General features: G+C 43.0%; 1 protein-coding gene across 1 annotated transcript in view; it reads left to right on the top strand.

Annotated features, from left to right (window-relative positions):
* Window positions 1-11,236, top strand: part of LOC311037360 (metal transporter CNNM4) — a gene marked incomplete at its 5' end in the record, with an annotated part of 34,660 nt that extends 23,424 nt beyond the window's left edge. Inside the window, 2 exons of the mRNA XM_084046486.1 lie at window positions 7,348-7,517; window positions 10,475-11,236. Coding sequence (XP_083902612.1) covers window positions 7,348-7,517; window positions 10,475-11,065 — 761 coding nt within the window. The 3' untranslated portion in view covers window positions 11,066-11,236. The remainder of the gene's footprint in view (window positions 1-7,347; window positions 7,518-10,474) is intronic.
* Between the last annotated feature and the right edge of the window lie 6,291 nt (window positions 11,237-17,527).

Below are 17,527 nucleotides of genomic sequence, written 5' to 3'. Positions count from 1 at the left end.
ACACAAAAAAGTTCCTGGGGACTTGTTTCCGTTGTGGTCTTATGAATTCAATTCATCAACATAGCAGCATAAAGAAATGTACTGCTGACTTTCCAGAAAGAGAGAGGCTGTAGGTTCCATTAGCTTGGAATCCCCCATCGATGATGTCACTGGTAGGCAGGTTTCTGAACTGTCCCACAGCCCAGTAGAACTAAAGAACGTTGAAAATGGGTGAAGTGCTCCTTTAAGCCTGAACTATACTTCATGGTAGGACGGTGTGTATATAGTGAGCCAACCTTTTTTTGTCCAGCCTCACCCTTGTGCGACGGAGGAGAAAATGAGACATAAAACATTCACACACGTTCATTTCTTGTGTTTGTGTTCCTTCAGATACAGCTTCTCACGTTGAGGAAGTGAAGGAAGTACTTATCACTAAGTATCAGTACTCTGATTAGATACTTAAAGGGATATTTCACTTTCAAAAACACCCGTCCTTGGTTCTGCTGACTCACTCTGCCCTCCTAATACGTGAGGGGGCCGTGTTTTTTCGATAAAGTGTTTCATTTATTTAAAAAATGTTTTTTATTGTATTTAATTTTTTTCATTTTCCAAAAAAATATTTTAAAAAGCTCACATCGCGACGCGTTGTGAGCTTGTAAATCTGCTATTTTCAAATAGTTGATGTACATGTTAAAGTGTATTCCCAAAATCTACAAAAAATAAATAGCCTTTACCAGAGCATGTGAGCGGAGCGGAGCGGGTGAAAATGCCGCTCCTCATGTTAAACCCCCCCGCGCTCCGCTCCCCGTCGCTCCTCGCTCACGTTGATTTGCGCAAATCTCGCTCCACGCTCCGCTCAAACCGGGTCGCTCAACAGTAAAAAAAAAGAAAAGAAAAAGAAAGTAGAAATTCTAATGACATCTCGGTGCGCTGTGCACTGCGGATGTCTGTGTGTCTCTGAGTCCGTGCGACCGGGCATGCTCAAACATTCGGTGCGCGGCCCCCGCGAGGGCGGCCTGGAGCGGGAGGCGGTCCTCGCTCTGAGTAGCGCTCCAACCTTTTTATAACCAGCTCCGCGCTCACGTCAAAATCGCGTCGCTCCGCTCACCGCTCCGCTCGCGCTCCGCTCACATGCTCTGGCCTTTACGCTTCAATACCACTACATCTCCTGAGAGGCAAATAGTGCCCGTTTTAGTTACTACGTAGCTACTGTGTAGATTTATTTTATTAATATAAAACATAAATTAACTGATAATTTCGGTGGAGGTTTGTGTGTGTGTGTGTGTGTGTGTGTGTGTGTGTGTGTGTGTGTGTGTGTGTGTGTGTGTGTGTGTGTGTGTGTGTGTGTGTGTGTGTGTGTGTGTGTGTGTGTGTGTGTGTGTGTGTGTGCGCGCGTCAATATTATGTTGATATTGTGATATGGGACTTGATATCATCTGGGATTTCACATATAATATCATGACATGGCGAAAGTGTTGTCTTTTTTTAATATGAATGAATGAATGAAAATAATAGCGATATCAAGGTATTTGGTCAAGAATAGTGATATTTGATTTTGTCCAAATTGCCCAACCCCAGTGTTTATGTGTGTGTGTGTGTGTGTGTGTGTGTGTGTGTGTGTGTGTGTGTGTGTGTGTCAGAATCAGAATCAGGTTTATTGTCACATCACAGGTTTACAAGGTAAAAAAGTGGGTGAAATTCGTTTTTGTACATTCATTCGTACAGTGTGTGTGTGTGTGTGTGTGTGTGTGTGTGTGTGTGTGTGTGTGTGTGTGTGTGTGTGTGTGTGTGTGTGTGTGTGTGTGTGTGTGTGTGTGTGTGTGTGTGTGTGTGTGTGTGTGTGTGTGTGTGTGTGCGCGCGCGCGTGTGCGTGTGCATGAGAGGATGCTAGGTGTTGTGTGATGGCCAGGTTTCAGAGTCCAGAGAGGGACAACATCACTCTTCAGTATTAGTCCTGGTTGGGGAGGCCAAAGCCACAGGTCAAGCCACACACACTTGAGCTTTAATGCTTAATTGATGCTGTGCTCAGTGTCACTGACACACTGTCCTACCACGAAGTATAAATCACTCTTTAGTGGTCTGAGAGAGTAGGTTATGATGAGACCTTTAACATGAGGAATATAGAGAGGTAGCAACCACTGGTGACACCTAGTGGTGTGCTGCTGTCATAACGGCGTGGATTATTTTGTACTCATTTGTACTTTGTAGGCACTGATTTCCCAATCAAATGTTTCCCCACATTTGTTTTCAAAAATACAAGCTCACAGCTTGTAGATCTGCTATTCTAGCTATGCATTCTCCTTGTGCCTTGAGACCTTTGACCTGTTCTGATGTGCCTTGAGCTCAAAAAGTCTGAAAACCACTATATGATATAGAGCAGTAGTTCTCAAACTTTTTCATGTCAAGGACCCCCAAATTGATATATATTTAGTTCATTTAGCTATTTTGACACGTTAAAAATAGCGGTTGTAGAAGCTCACAATGCAGCACGAAGTGACACGCTGTGAGCTTGTAGATCTGCTATTCTTGAATGGCCGACGTATAAATGGATAAAGTGGTTAAAATGATTGTGATGCTATGTTAACTGCTTTTGCTGGGGACCCCCAGGAACCCCCACCCCCCACCCCTCAAGGACCCCTGGGGGTCCCCGGAGATATTGACACCGTCTTGCTGTGGCTGCTTTGATGTGTTGATGTTGTGTCATAATAACTAACCTTTTCTGTTCCTGTTTTTATGGATAAAGTGTTTTCTATGTCTCATAAACACACATTCTGCTGCTTTTTGATGTGCAAGTATGTGCAGCTGTCATTATGCCTCTCTGTTGTTCAGTGTATATAATATATACTCTACAGATCTACAGCAATAAAAGAAAACATTATATATTACTATTTACAATTTAGGCCTTCAGCAGACGCTCTAAACCCACACAGCAACAGTCATAACAACATAACAACAGCAGCAAAAACATGAATGAAAACGTTATTCCACTTGAGGACGAGTTAGACAGTGCCACAGTGTTTCTGTCTCAGCCAGCAGCCGTCTCACCATAGAAAGAATGTGGAATTGAAACACGTCGCTTCGCACCGCGTTTCAAGGTGGCAGATCTGCTACTTTTTGATGCTTTTGAATTTGAAACCTTGTGTGTTCCAAAACCGTTCCTTTCCAGGAAATCAGAACCATGCGTTCAAAATGGATGCAGTGTAGTTATTATTTAATCACAAGCTCCTGTTCATACTTTTCCATTGGTTTAAATATTCATAGAACACACAGACACACTCAGACACTTTACCTGAAATAGCAAAAAAAAAAAAAAAAAAGGAAGGCTACAATGGCTACAATGTAATGTAAAACCAAGGCTACAATGTATATATCCTATCCATAATAAGGGCATAAAAATATCTTTTTAAAAAATGGCAAAAAGAATAGCTGATCTACAAGTTCACAATGTGTCGTGATGCAGTGTGAACTTGTAGATCAGATATTCTGTTTTGTTGCTACTTTTATGTGTCCTTTATCAACGCCCCCAGTGTCATACGATGAACCGGGGCGTTAGTTTATGAAAAACAATAAAACGATGAAATATGGACATAGAAGGTTTCTGCCCGACAGCAACGATATATATGCCCTCCTTACACGCACGCACACACACACACACACACACACACACACACACAACAGAGACTGATAACTGCGACCTTGAGGGTCTGTGGTGGGGGGGGGGGAGACCCTGCATAACTCAGGGGTCATCGCCATGCTGGCTTATGGAGGACATTTATGTCAAAAAAATAAATGTTGCTACGGACATACAAATGAGTGGACAATAATATTACCAGAAACACAATAAAGAGCTATAGCCTTAAATTACCTTTACAGGTCTGTAACTCTGAAAGTGTACAAATGGAACCAAATGGACCCACATTTGGGTCCATTTGTACACGAGTTATGGGGGTCCTTAAAAATAAAAAGTTAGCGAATCACTGTACTGGTGGACTCTTAATATGCCATAGTGTCTTAGTAAATAGGTGTCATATACATGCAGTATTCTGAATAAAAGCTGAAGACTGACATACAGGGAGGGGCTTATAATTTTATGTAAAAAAACAACAGGTCATCAATGTGTCGGTGTACGGACACATTGATGACCCCTGCTATAACTATATGTAGACGTAGTTTACAAAACAGGCTCCAACAATGTTTAATCTGTAATTAATCCAGTCGCTGTCTTATTGAGTTACACAGACACAGTCACACTCACAGACTCACTAAACTAAGACTTAAGTTTCTCTCTTTGGGATATACTCAGTGAAGTAAAATTCATATTGAAAACTAGCACAGAGTTACTCACTAAACTAAGACTGTTTCTCTCTCTGCCCCCCCCCCCCCCCCCCCCTCCTCTCAGCTGTCACCCCGCCCCCCTCCCCCTCAGTGTCATCCCCTCCTCCGCGACGTCTCTCTCTTAAAAGGTTTTCTCTGTTCTCCCGTTTCCCAGGTAAACAATGAGCATGAGGGAGAGGGAGAGGGTTCCTTTATTTCAAACCAATATAGAGCTCCGAAGGCTGACGTCACTGCCACTAGAGGGCGCTGTTCCACGGGTTCGTGGCTTTATTTTTTGTGTTGAAATCCCCATTTTGGAATGTTAGATCACGTCATATAAGAACTGTGTTCCAAACATAAACACACCACCCTGGTGTTTTTTGTCAGGGAGGTTGCTCTGCATCGTTTATGACAGGGGTCTTCAACCTTTTCAGGCCAAGGACCCCCTAGCTGAGAGAGAGATGAAGCAGGGACCCCCTACTCTATATTGTATAACATTTTTTAACTTAGTCTGCTCTTTTTTCCCTCTACACCTATAGCCTCTTTGCCAAAAATAGCCGATCTACAAGCTCTCAACGCCTCGCAGCGCGAGGCGTTGTGAGCTTGTAGATCTGCTATTTTTGGCTAATGTTCCCCTCAGAAAAGGAATTCTAGGATTCAAGTGGTTAATGTAAAAAACTAGATCCTATCACACAAAGATTTGGCGGACCCCCTATAGTAGCTCTGAGGACCCCCTGTTGAAGACCCCTGGTTTATGATATTCATTCATATTTGATACAGCCTGTTTATCTGGCGAAAATGGAATTAATTCTTTCTTAAAAGTCTTAAGAACTACTACTTCCGGGTCTGATATCACTGTCCCTACAGCAGCCGCGTTCATGGGAAATGTAGTCTTTAGGTTTGTTTGACTCGTTTCTAGTGTTTATATCGTGTTACTCTTTGGGTAAATAGTGTAAATTTACACCTTCAGTCGATGCTTCATATCCATATGAGTAAAAACGCCAGGGTGTGGTGTGTTTATTTTTGGAACACAGTTCTTATATGAAGCGATCTAGGATTCCCCAATGAGGATATCAACACAAAAAGTAAAGCCACGAACCTGCGAAAAGCGCCCTCTACTGGTAGTGTCGTCAGGACTTCAGTGCTCTATATATCACCCATCTGTCTTTGTCATCTCTGTCATCATCATCTGTGGAGCCTCTTATCCAGCAAGTGCAACAATACCTACCGCTCACTTAGCTAACCGTTTACGCTCATATCTTCTCATTTAGACACAGTGGTTTTCAACCTTTTTCACATCGAGGTCCATTATTTATTCGTCATTTGAGCCGCGGAACCACCGTTATGATGAGATTTAGACTCTCAGACCCAAAACTTACAACATTGTGTTGTCGTTGGATACGATTTTGTCCACAATTCCATCCATGCTGTATTGATGTTGGTTCCATAGGAGAGACAGGCAAACGTAAAAATAACAATTCTTCTACATTCTCTAATTGTGTTACTTCTTGTAAATTAAGTAATGCAGATTTGTATCAATGATTTAACTCCCGTAAGGGTCCATTTGGTAGCCAAAGCTAAGTGGTTAAAAATGATTTTGACGTTATGTTAACTCATTTCGCTGGGGACCCTCTGGTACTCCCTCAAGGACCACTGGTGGTCCCCGGACCACTGGTTGAAAACCACTGCAGTAGAAGACTTGCTGGACGGGGCTCTAGTTACAGTGTCCCCCCCCCCCTGTTAACCTCTGACCCCTGTCGTCACTATCTCCCTCCGTTTAATCACTGATCCATCCACATGTTTATTTGTCAACCTCACAAAAAGAAATGTTAAGGTAGGTCAGCCTGACCGTTGGTTAAATGTAAATACTGTTATAATATGATAAATGAATACTATATATGATATGGTTCATCAGAGCCATCTGAGCAGCCATCAGCCGGGTGCCCAGAAAATAATCCCTTTCCTTCCCCATATAATGATATAATTATTATGTTAATGATGATGGTGATTATTATTAAGAACAATACATACTTCCTTCCGACGTCTGAAAATACTCCCGGTTCGGACAGGTTTTCCGAACTATAGTTGGGAGAGTCGGAACATCTGGGGGTGACACGGGTTCCGAGGAAAAGGTTCAGAGACCGCCCTTCCTCCCCGAAGCTCAGAATGACGTCAATTTGTCGTTAAATATCACCTCCCTTTTCCCAAGAAAAGTTCTGATGTTGGAAGGAGCGTATGATTGCTCTTTTGCCGGACCTTATGTCCTTAATGACATTGAAATGAATGTAGTATATCGTATAGTATACCGTATACCGAAGTCTTGACGACGTTAACTCCCACTAAGCCCTGGGTCACGGTGTTATTTTTTGTATTGGACTTCCCCATAGGCGAATCTTAGATCGCGTTAAATAAGAACTTTATCCAAAATACAGACAAACCACCCAGGATATTCCGCCAGGTGTGCCTGCTTCATTGCATGGCAGACATCGTCCCGTCCCTGCAGTAGATCACATAAACATCATTCACCATTTACTCAATAACCACTGGTCATACTAAACCTGTCTTTATATTTGCATTTAACCACTTTAAGCCCTATTTTTATACTTATAATGACATAGGGACGCCAGACTGGAAGTGGTTAATGTGTTAATTCACCTGTGCGCGCGTGTGTGTGTGTGTGGTATGTTTCAGCGTCTTACTATCTGTGTGATCTACCTCACATGCTACCGTATTATTATGTCAGCCATGTTTCTAAGCCTGCGCTCATCATCATCTTCTTTAATAATCATCCTTTTTCCATCCCAACATTTCACTTTTTTTTCCTTTCTCCTGATCTTCACGTCACTAAATCCCGACATGAAGATATGTCGACGACGCCACGTCGCTCTCATGTGTGTGTGTGTGTGTGTGTGTGTGTGCCGTCTCGTTGCCGTCGTGTAGCATGCACACACGCAGCACATGCATGCATATGTATGTGGGTTTGTGTGTGTGTGTGCGTGCATATTTTACCCCCCCTCTGCTCACGTTTTTTTCTCTCTCTCTCTGTGTGGTCAGAGTTGCGTTCTCCGTCCCACGCCGGCGGTCTGAACCGCTCCGCGTCGCTCAGCTGCAACGCGCCGGACAACAACTCGGTGGGCGGGAGCGTCACCTACATACCAGGGACCCCCTTCCAGTACACGCCCGACTTCTGCGTACGCGCTCTCACCGATGTGCAGTTCGTCAAGGTAACGCAAGGAAACTTCATTCATAAGAGATGCACGATATTGACATTTTGGACACATTTTTCAGCATCGAGGCTGTTTCTCTCTCTGTCTGTGCGGTCAGTGTTTAGGTAGATCGATAGATAACATTTATTGATCCCGCAAGTCACCCAGAGACAGCACAGCAGTTAGAGTTACAGGAACAGAGTAAGGAAAGTACTGTCCGATAGACAGTGGTGGAAAAAGTACTCAGATTCTTTACTTAAGTACCAATACTGCAATATAGAAGTACTCTGTTACAAGTAAAAGTCCAGAATTCAAAATTGACTTGAGTAAAAGTACAAAAGTATTGGCATCAAAATGTAGTTAAAGTACCAAAAGTAAAAGTACTAAAATATTTGAAAATAGCAGATCTACAATCTCACAACGCGTCGCATCGCGACGCGTTGTGAGCTTGCAGATCGGCTATTTTCAAATAGCCTAGGTATAAAATAGGGCTAAAGTGGTTAATGTATGTTTCATAATATCATAATTTCTGACATCTGAAAAGTAACTCGTAACTAAAGTTTTCAAATAATTGTAGTGGAGTAAAAGTACAATATTTGCCTCTGAGATGTAGTGGAGTAGAAGTAAAAGTATTGGAAATACGTAAAGTACAATTACCTCTAAATTGTACTTAAGTAAATGTATTTAATTACTTTCCACCACTGCCGATAGACAATACAATAGTTACATAAATACAACAACCTTTTTTTTTCTTCTTTTGAATTATTTTCTTTCACATCAGGACATGTTGTCATTAGACCCCACCCACCTATCTCCCAGACTCCCTCCCCAGTCAGAGTTCAGAGTTTAAATGAATGTAGAATTATGTGCCCGATGTAATTTGCATACAGATGTGAGGGGACTTAATTTAATTGACAACCTTTTTTAAATACTTTATTTTAAACCAAAAAAAACTCTCTCTCACACACTTATACCAGTGTGCCAGTGATTACCCTCCCCTCTGCCAGTGTTGGCAGCCATGCCTAAGGTTGCCTACCCCTGGTTCACACTTATACAACTATCCTGCACTATGCAGAACAACAACAACAACAACAACACAAGGTTACAGACAGTGTCCTCTCCGTATCCCACCCCAAAATAAATAAAGTGTCCATTACAATCAGTGCAATGCAAGAGAAAAGTGACATTGTCCCAGTGTTGATTTTGTTGATGAAAAATGTTGGTCGACTACCTTTTTTCACTGAAGAAAACTAAATAAAAACTAAGCTATGATGACTAAAACTAAGACTAAAGTAATGACAATTTCGTCAACGAAATAAAAACTAGACTAAAATGTTAGTTAGGGACTAGTGGAGAAGAGATCCAGTAGAATTAAAAGACAAGTCATTTTATGTTTGGTTGCGCTCTGGAGTGAAAATAGCTGATCTTCAAGCTCACAACGCGTTGCGCTGCGACGCGTTGTGAGCTTGTTGATCAGCTATTAGATCAGCTATATCAGCATGCAACCAGGTATAAAATCAGCCATTACGACGCCATCAAGGCACCGCCAAAATACATTTTAGTCGACTAAATCAACTGTAGTTTTAGTCGACTAAAATCCTATGATATTTAGTCGACTAAAACTAGACAAAAACTAAAACATTTCAGTTGACTAAAATATGACTAAAACTAAATGGAATTGTATTCAAAAGACTATGACTAAAACTAAATCAAAATTTGCTGTCAAAATCAACACTGCAGTGTTCACAGTGCAATCAGTACAATAACCATGACCCTAAAAGTGTCATTTAGAGCGTTGGTTCTCAAAGTGGGGTCCGGGGACCCCCAGGGGTACTTGAGGGGGTTCCAGGGGGTCCCCAGCTAAATGATGGATAGGAACCAAATGGCCCCCTATGGGTCTGTAACTCTGAGAGTGTCCAAATGGAACCAAATGGACCCAACGGGTCCATTTGGTTCCACTTTGGTTCCACTTTGGACACTCTCAGAGTTAAATTAACATTGATTTTGGGGTCCCAGAGATATAAATGCCATTAAATGGGGGTCCGTAGCCTAAATGCATGTCAAACTGGGGGTCCTTGAAATTAAAATGGTCGAGAATCACTGCTAGAGCCGTAAAAATCGTCTCTTATGGGGGGTCCCTGGCATATATTTTCAAATGGGGGTCCGCGGGCTAATAAGTGTCAACGTGGGGGTCCTTGACATGAAAAGGTTTGAGAACCACTGATTTAGAGGTCAGAGTCCTTGGTACATCTATTATTCCATATGTTACAGTCTTTAGTGCTTTGCCGTCTCCATTTGGCTTACGGTTGCCTAGTAACTGAAGACATACAGTAGCTGGTGGAGTACAAACCAGGTCAGTTGACCTGTAAGTTCTGAAGAAATGGGCTTCCACTGAATGTTTAATGATACATCAGACTCATATAGTGCTCTTCTAGATACTAAGACACTACAAAACCAACACAAATAACTTTATTAAAGCAAAAAAGAAAGAAGAAACGGATAAAAGAAAGCGGGTTGCAGAATCCTACTATGCGTGAAATGTGGGCATACTGTCTGTGTGTGTGAGTAGGTTACCAGTGTATCTCAAGAACAGGGATGTCACCATTACACATTTAAGTTGACGATGAATTGTCACAGTCACACAAATAATTGCGATTAAGGATTTAATTGTGTGTTTGGCTGCATTGAACATTGGAACCTGTGAATACAAACTTTATTTCTGTTTACCTTTTACACTTTGTAATAAATAATTGCACAGGGCACAGATATGACAAATAACTCTTGTCTCTCTTCTGTCTCTCTCCTGTCTCTCTCTCTCTCTCTCTCTCTCTCCTGTCTGTCTCTCTCTCTCTCCTGTCTCTCTCTCCTCTCCTCTGTCTCTCTCTCCTGTCTCTCTCTCTCTCCTGTCTCTCTCTCTCTCTCTCTCCTGTCTCTCTCTCATGTCTCTCTCTCCTCTCCTCTGTCTCTCTCTCCAGGTGACTCGTTCCCAGTACCAGAACGGTCTGCTGGCCTCCAGACTGGACAGCAGCACCCCTCAGTCCCCAGAGGGCAGTCACACTCGCCTGGACAAAGTGGTCTCGGCGCCCCTGCCCAACCCCAGCCCCGCCCCCACCCCGCCCGCCGCCGCCAGCTGTCCCCCGTCCCTCCCTCAGCCCACGCCTCCGCCGGCCAACAGCCGCACCCCTCTTCCTCCTCCCCCACAAACCTCCTCCTCTTCCTCCTCCAGCCCCCGGCCCGGCAGCCAGACCCACCTGCCCCAAACCACGCCCACCCCCACCCCCACCCCCCCGAGCAGCAACCACACCCCGTTGTCCCAGACGCCTCCGTGCGCCACGGGTCCGGGTGGTACGGGTCCGTACACCCATACAACTTTCGCCTTCTCTAAGGCGGCGCAGCCCCCCCCCTCCCCGCCGTGCGTGCACCCAGAGAACGGCCCGCCTCCGGGCGAGACCACCAGTCTGCTCAGCGAGCAGCAGAACTGCCACAGCAGGCCCAGCCAACCCCACACACCACAGCCTTACTCCCACGCATACATCAGTCACGCACACACCGAGAGCACTATCTAACCAACAACAGGTTACTAAACGTAACCCCGGTTCTGTGATATATGAGCGAGATGTCTCGCTATGGGAGAGCGCCCTCTGGCGTGATCACAGAAGCATTACTCATACACTTCCAGACAATTTATTGGCTGGATTCTGATCCCCACCTAGTCGGTGGCAGCGTGCTAAGCTAGCTAGTAGCATGCGATGCTAGTTGGTAGCGTGCTAAGCGCTACGGAGGAAAACACGATGCGAAGCAGGTGATGTGGGGGCGGCCATAGCTGAATGGTTAGTGAGCCCGCCTAGGGAGCCAGAGGCCCTGGTTGCCCCAGGTTCGATTCCAGGCCATGTCAGTATATGTGTCGATGAAATTAAATTTGTCCCTGAGCAAGAGAATTGCTCACAGGTTCTCATTGGAAACAAGACCGCAAGGACTTTCATGAACGACCTGTTAAAAGGAATCATCCTTATCCTTATGCTGTCGTGTTTGCTCGGTGTTAGCGTGCAGCTAACGGTAGCGTGCAGGGTGCGCTGCTAACAATAGCTTGTGAGGCTAATTGGTAGCAGTGCGCCAAGCTAGCCGGTAGCATGTGACGCTAGTTGGTAGCTTGCGAAGCTAGTGTGAGAGAACTTGCAAAGTTACTATCTATCGTAAGTGAATTAATTAAATTAATTTACTGATGGTTTTATGTATAAGATTGTCCAAACGCTGACAGCGTTTCGTGGCCCGAGATGCGATCCTGTCCGTTGTGAAACCTTCTTAGCTTGTTCGACTTGCTGATGGACTGAGAGAGATGCTTCCTCTGATCTCGGCGAGAAGAGAAACTGAATTACAGGGGGCTGATCCCACGGACGACTATATACCTAGGAGGGCGGGACCTCCTGTCAGGTGACGATCAGAATCCACCCAATAAATGCCTGAAAGTGTATAAGTAATACTTCTGCGATCACGCCAGAGGGCGCTCTCCCAATAGCGAGACATCGAGTGAATACAGAAATAGAACCGCTATCCCTCTGGCTGCTTTGGGGGGATACTGACGTTTATTTGTGTATGTATGTTGCCACACACATACACACAACAATTTTACATCCCATTTGCATGTTAAAAGTCTCATTTAAGTCCCACAGAAATAGCCCAAAAAAGACAAGCTCTTGTTAGAGCTTGTAGATCTGCTATTTCTGCTGTCTGACGGAAGTATAAGCCAGCCGTCCCAGGTCTAATGTCCCTTTGTGCATGTCCCCCCTGTAAAGACGTAAATAGACATGTCCTCCCTGTTAAAGGCCTAGATTAGACATGTCCCCCTGTTAAAGGCCTAGATTAGACATGTCCCCCTGTTAAAGGCCTAGATTAGACATGTCCCCCTGTTAAAGACCTAAATAGATAGACATGTCCCCCTGTTAAAGACCTACGTAAATAGGCCTGTCCCCCTTGTAAAGATAGACATGTCCCTCTGTTATAGACCTGAATAGAGGCGTCTGCAGAACAGAACAGAAACTGAATAGAGGTGTCCGCAGTCTGCACACCTAGATCTATCTGTGCAAGAAAGCCTCTTTAATTTGCCAGCTTTGGGTCGGAGACCTTCTTCTTCAAAGCCTCTGTGAAAGCCAGATGAAGGCTAAAGAATAGAGTGAGGCAACGCTGGTGTTTTTTTTTACCCAGACATGTGACTGTGTGAACGAACGCCATGTCAATATTAGGGTGCTCTTAAGTGAGCTATGGGAAGACATTGATTCCTGTTCCACCTCTCTCTCTCTCTCTCTCTCTCTCTCTCTCTCTCTCTCTCTCTCTCTCTCTCGCATGTCTATCAGTTTGTTCTGCCGAGTGTGTTTGGTTTGCGTCCGAATTTCCTTTTTCATTGCAGCCTCCAAAAACCCACAGATTCCATACATAGTCAATTGTTTTTTTTACATGTTAGGGAAAAGGGAAAGTGAGCATTTTCTCCAGGGTATGGGGGAGATTGCTTTTTACAGCTTTACCCAGCTGATGATGACTGCTCAGATGACTTTGATGAGCGTGCACAGAAGGCCTCTCTGACTACTCAGTTATTGTACCTTAACATTTAGAATATGGCCCTTCATAGCAGGTAGCATTAGCTTTGTGTTGTTGTTGTCGTTGTTGTTGTTTTTTGGACATGGGCCAGATGAATTAAAGGGGCTGTAAGTGATGTCTGTTAGTTAAAATGTGTGTTAAATAGCTTTATATTCTCATAGTAATCATTGCTATTAGAGGGTTTGTTCAGTAACAGGTTCTCTTCAGCTCTTTAACTCTTTGACTGCCAGAGTATTTTCATAATGTACTCACCCAGCACCAGCGACTTTCCTGTTTTATAACCTTTTCAACCGGTCACAGAATTGCTAAATCCATTTTAATGGTTTGTCTGGCCGTGTTTATAAACACACCAGAGAAAAGAAAATGTAACCGGAGCTCTCCGTTCGTTTTTTATACCGTGTGAAAAAAACGTGTTTTGCTCTATTTTGGCCTAAAAATCAAATTTTTCAAGATAAAACCGAGACCGGAAACGGAACTCAATTAATTCTGCATCCGGGTGAGTGGGAAGTGAAAAAAAAGCCAATCTGATGGTGGAAGTTACATAGAACAGCGCGATCGCTGATTAAACAATGAAAAAGCTATCAACGCGTCTTAACGCGTCGACGGCGTGGTTGGATTAAGTAGCAATTGACTCGAAAACGCGCCGATGGCGTTCAAAGAGTTCATAAACAGAAAATACATTTTCGAGGATACCAAATTCATCCAATCACGAGAGAAGACAGGATAATTATCCAAAATACAATACAACAATTAGGATCGGAAGTGGAACTGATAAATGGGTTCTCTATCCTGATTGGATGAAATCGATGACCCGCTTGATAATGAATGGAGCTGGAGAAACGGGGAGACCCTTGTGTTACTGAACAAAAACGCTCCGTATAGCAATGATTACTATCACAGTATACTGCAGAGCTTTAACTTTTTAACAAAACAAGTTTTGTTTTAAACAAAAACTATCACTCACAGCACCTTTTAAGACACAACCTAGACAGATCTGAACCAACTCGTCTCCAGCATTTCTTTTTGTTAAAGAGGAACGGTTGAGGAACGATGGCTTTGAGGCATGTCAACGCCGGTGTTGCCAGATTCTGTGTGAGAAACAAGCAACCAGGTCTAGGAAAACCAGCCCAAAAGAAGCGGCTATGGGCCGCATGAGCACTTTAACTTGTACATCAGCTATTTGAAAATAGCCGATCTACAAGCTCACAACGCGTCGCGATGCGACGCGTTGTGAGCTTGTAGATCGGCTATTTTCAAATAAAATCTTGCGGGGAAATTATAATAAGCAGATCTGGCAACCGTGGTCAACGCGTCAACATGTCAACGCGTCAACACGTCAACAACAACAACATGGCTTTCAGGCTGTGTCCATGATGACACACATACTCTACATACAGTAAACTGGACCAAATGGACTGCCGCTGCATTGACCACATGTAATGTTTTGGCATCGATGCAAAGAGTTAACCACTAAAAAACCCTTTATGGTTGATTGCCGCGACGTAGCGTCGTGAGCTTGTCGATCTGCTATTTTGTGCGAAAAGCTCTCCCCCACGATACGGACGCTGGGCTTTTAAGTGGTTAACGTGACCATAATTTGTGCCGTATACTTAATGATGATTTTGGCTTGAAACATTTTACTTAAACATCAATGAGTACGCGGCAAAATCCTCAGTGTTAATTGAACTCTCAGAGTTACAAATGGATACATTTTAACATAACTTAAAGCTGCACTACGTAACTTTCCTCTTCTACCCCCGGATTTGAACACGGTATCCTGCGCAAGTGCTTGATTTTAACATTGAGCTAGTAGAGCCTGCCTGCTTGCTCAGGGGAGAAAGAATTGAATCTTGACCATCAGGTTAAAGTTTGTGTCGGATCCTGTGTCATAGGTGAGACATGACCTTTGACACGATCCAAATTGTATAAGTTACATTGTATTAACATATTCTACCAACAAAATAAGAAGAGAAAAACACGATGTGAAGCAGGCGATGCTGTCGTGTTTGCTCGGTGTTAGCATGCAGCTAACGGTAGCGTGCAGGGCGCGCTGCTAACAATAGCTTGTGAGGCTAATTGGTAGCAGTGCGCCAAGCTAGCCGGTAGCACGTGACGCTAGTTGGTAGCTTGCGAAGCTAGTGTGAGAGAACGTGCAAAGTTACTAACACTTAATTCATTAAAAAAAAAGTTACATAGTGCCGCTTTAACTGTGTATGAAGATTGACTGAAAGGGTGGGGTGTCCTTTTGCCTACCTCCTCACCACAGCAATATGTTATACATTATTTAAATGTAAAGACTTAATATATTTATTTTTTTGCCTAAGATTAATTTGTACATATTCGAGATTTATTTAAATGACCGTTTTGTTTTTAAATATATTGTAGCGTTAATTTTATTGCTTTCTCTTGTTGACATTTGTTTGTTCTTGACCCATTAAGACCTGGAACGCATCTGTGTCACTTTAGATTTCTTTGGCTATTCAAAAATAGCAGATATACAAGCTCACAGATTGTAGATCTGCTATTTTTGAAAAATCTTGGGAAAAAAAAAAAGTTTTTTTTTTTCCAAAAACTGTTAGGATTTAGTTTTTTTTAAAGAATCGCCTCAGGTCTTAAAGGGTTAATGAGAACTTTTTGAAGTTCAAAGGGAACGAAACGGCTGCACTCTGTGAGACACGACTGTAGCAGCTGCACTCTGACGCTCGTTAGTGACCAACTCTTCCTACTCGTTGATGTCGGGTTGGAAACCTCATTATGTCCAGAACACAGTTTACTTTTTTCAGGAAATGGACAATAGAACCATGTTGTTCCTAATGGATCTAATGTAGTTATTATTTAGTCACGAAGCTCTTGTCAATACTTTTCATTTTCGGTTCAATATTCATAGAACCCACAGACAGCCTTAAACACTTTCACTTTAAAAAAAATAATTAAAAAAAACACGTTTGTGTGACACTGTAGTATGATGAAGTATAGGGCAGTGTAGGTTCTCAACCTTTTCAGGCGGCAACCCCCCAAAATAATCATATTTGAACTGGGTACCCCCCAAAATAATCATATTTGAACTGGGGACCCCCCAAAATAATCATATTTGAACTGGGGACCCCCCAAAATAATCATATTTGAACTGGGTACCCCCCAAAATAATCATATTTGAACTGGGGACCCCCCAAAATAATCATATTTGAACTGGGGACCCCCCAAAATAATCATATTTGAACTGGGGACCCCCCAAAATAATCATATTTGAACTGGGGACCCCCCAAAATAATCATGTTTGAACTGTGGACCCCCCCAAAATAATCATGTTTGAACTGGGGACCCCCCAAAAATAATCATATTTGAACTGGGGACCCCCCAAAATAATCATATTTGAACTGGGAAACCCCCACCCTGACAAGCACTTGGAATGTGGGAGTTGAGGCATTACATTTAGTTTGACTCGGTTCCCCAGATAACAATTGTGAAAATAGAAGATCTACAAGCTCACAACGCTTGTAGCTTTTCTATTCTCACAATTTTTGCCTCATATTATTTGACAATTTGGCCAATGTTTGACCAGTTTTTATTGTATAGTTTGTTGATTACTGTTGATGCAGTAAATGGTCTTTTTTCATTTCATTTCTTTTATTTTGGTATTAAAAAGGTCTTAAAAGTCCTTACATTGTCACTTTACTGTCTGGACCCCACCTGGGAGTCCCGACCCACAGGTTGAGAACCACTGAAAGTAGGTCATTCATTTATGAAAAAAAAAAAAAAAAAACAACAACAAAAAATCTAAAGTTTAAACACGGAGATAGGAGGTTTCTGCCCGACAACAACGTATACTGTAACATACTGTAACTATAACTGTAAACATAACCCTCCACTGTGAAATCTGGAGCCTGCTGTCGGAACCGGCTCCTCCTCGTCCGTATACTTTTAACCATTTCCAAACCACAAGCCTAGAGGTGAACAAGGGTACTACACCTTGAGCTTGCAGGGACACTGTGGAAGTAATGATGAGCTGCTTGTGGCATGTTTGCAATATTAATAGGTTTAATAATGATGTTATGAAATTATTATACATTTCAGCTGTAAGTTAACGCTTCGTTGCACGATCTGACAAAGTATGAATGAGCCGTTATTATGCACAACTTTGGTAACATTTTGTCTTTTATTTTCTCCTCCCAAATAGGGCTCCGTGCGCTGCAGCCATATTGGAAAGAAATTGGGCCTCTTCCTTACTTCCTTACCAATGACTCTAATGAGGCTCTGTTCCATTTAGTGTAGCACAGTCGTTCTCAAACTTTTTAATTTCAAGGACCCCCATAACTCTGAGAATGTACAAATGGAACCAAATGGACCCTTGCGGGTCCATTTGGTTCCATGTGTACACTCTCAGAGTTACTCACACGTAAGGGGCCATTTTGAACCCCCTCAAGGAACCATGAGGG

This window comes from Gymnoscopelus microlampas (assembly GCF_963454915.1).
Source record: "Gymnoscopelus microlampas genome assembly, chromosome: 21".
Taxonomy (NCBI): Eukaryota; Metazoa; Chordata; class Actinopteri; order Myctophiformes; family Myctophidae; genus Gymnoscopelus; species Gymnoscopelus microlampas.
This window is presented reverse-complemented; position numbering and strand designations above follow the sequence as displayed.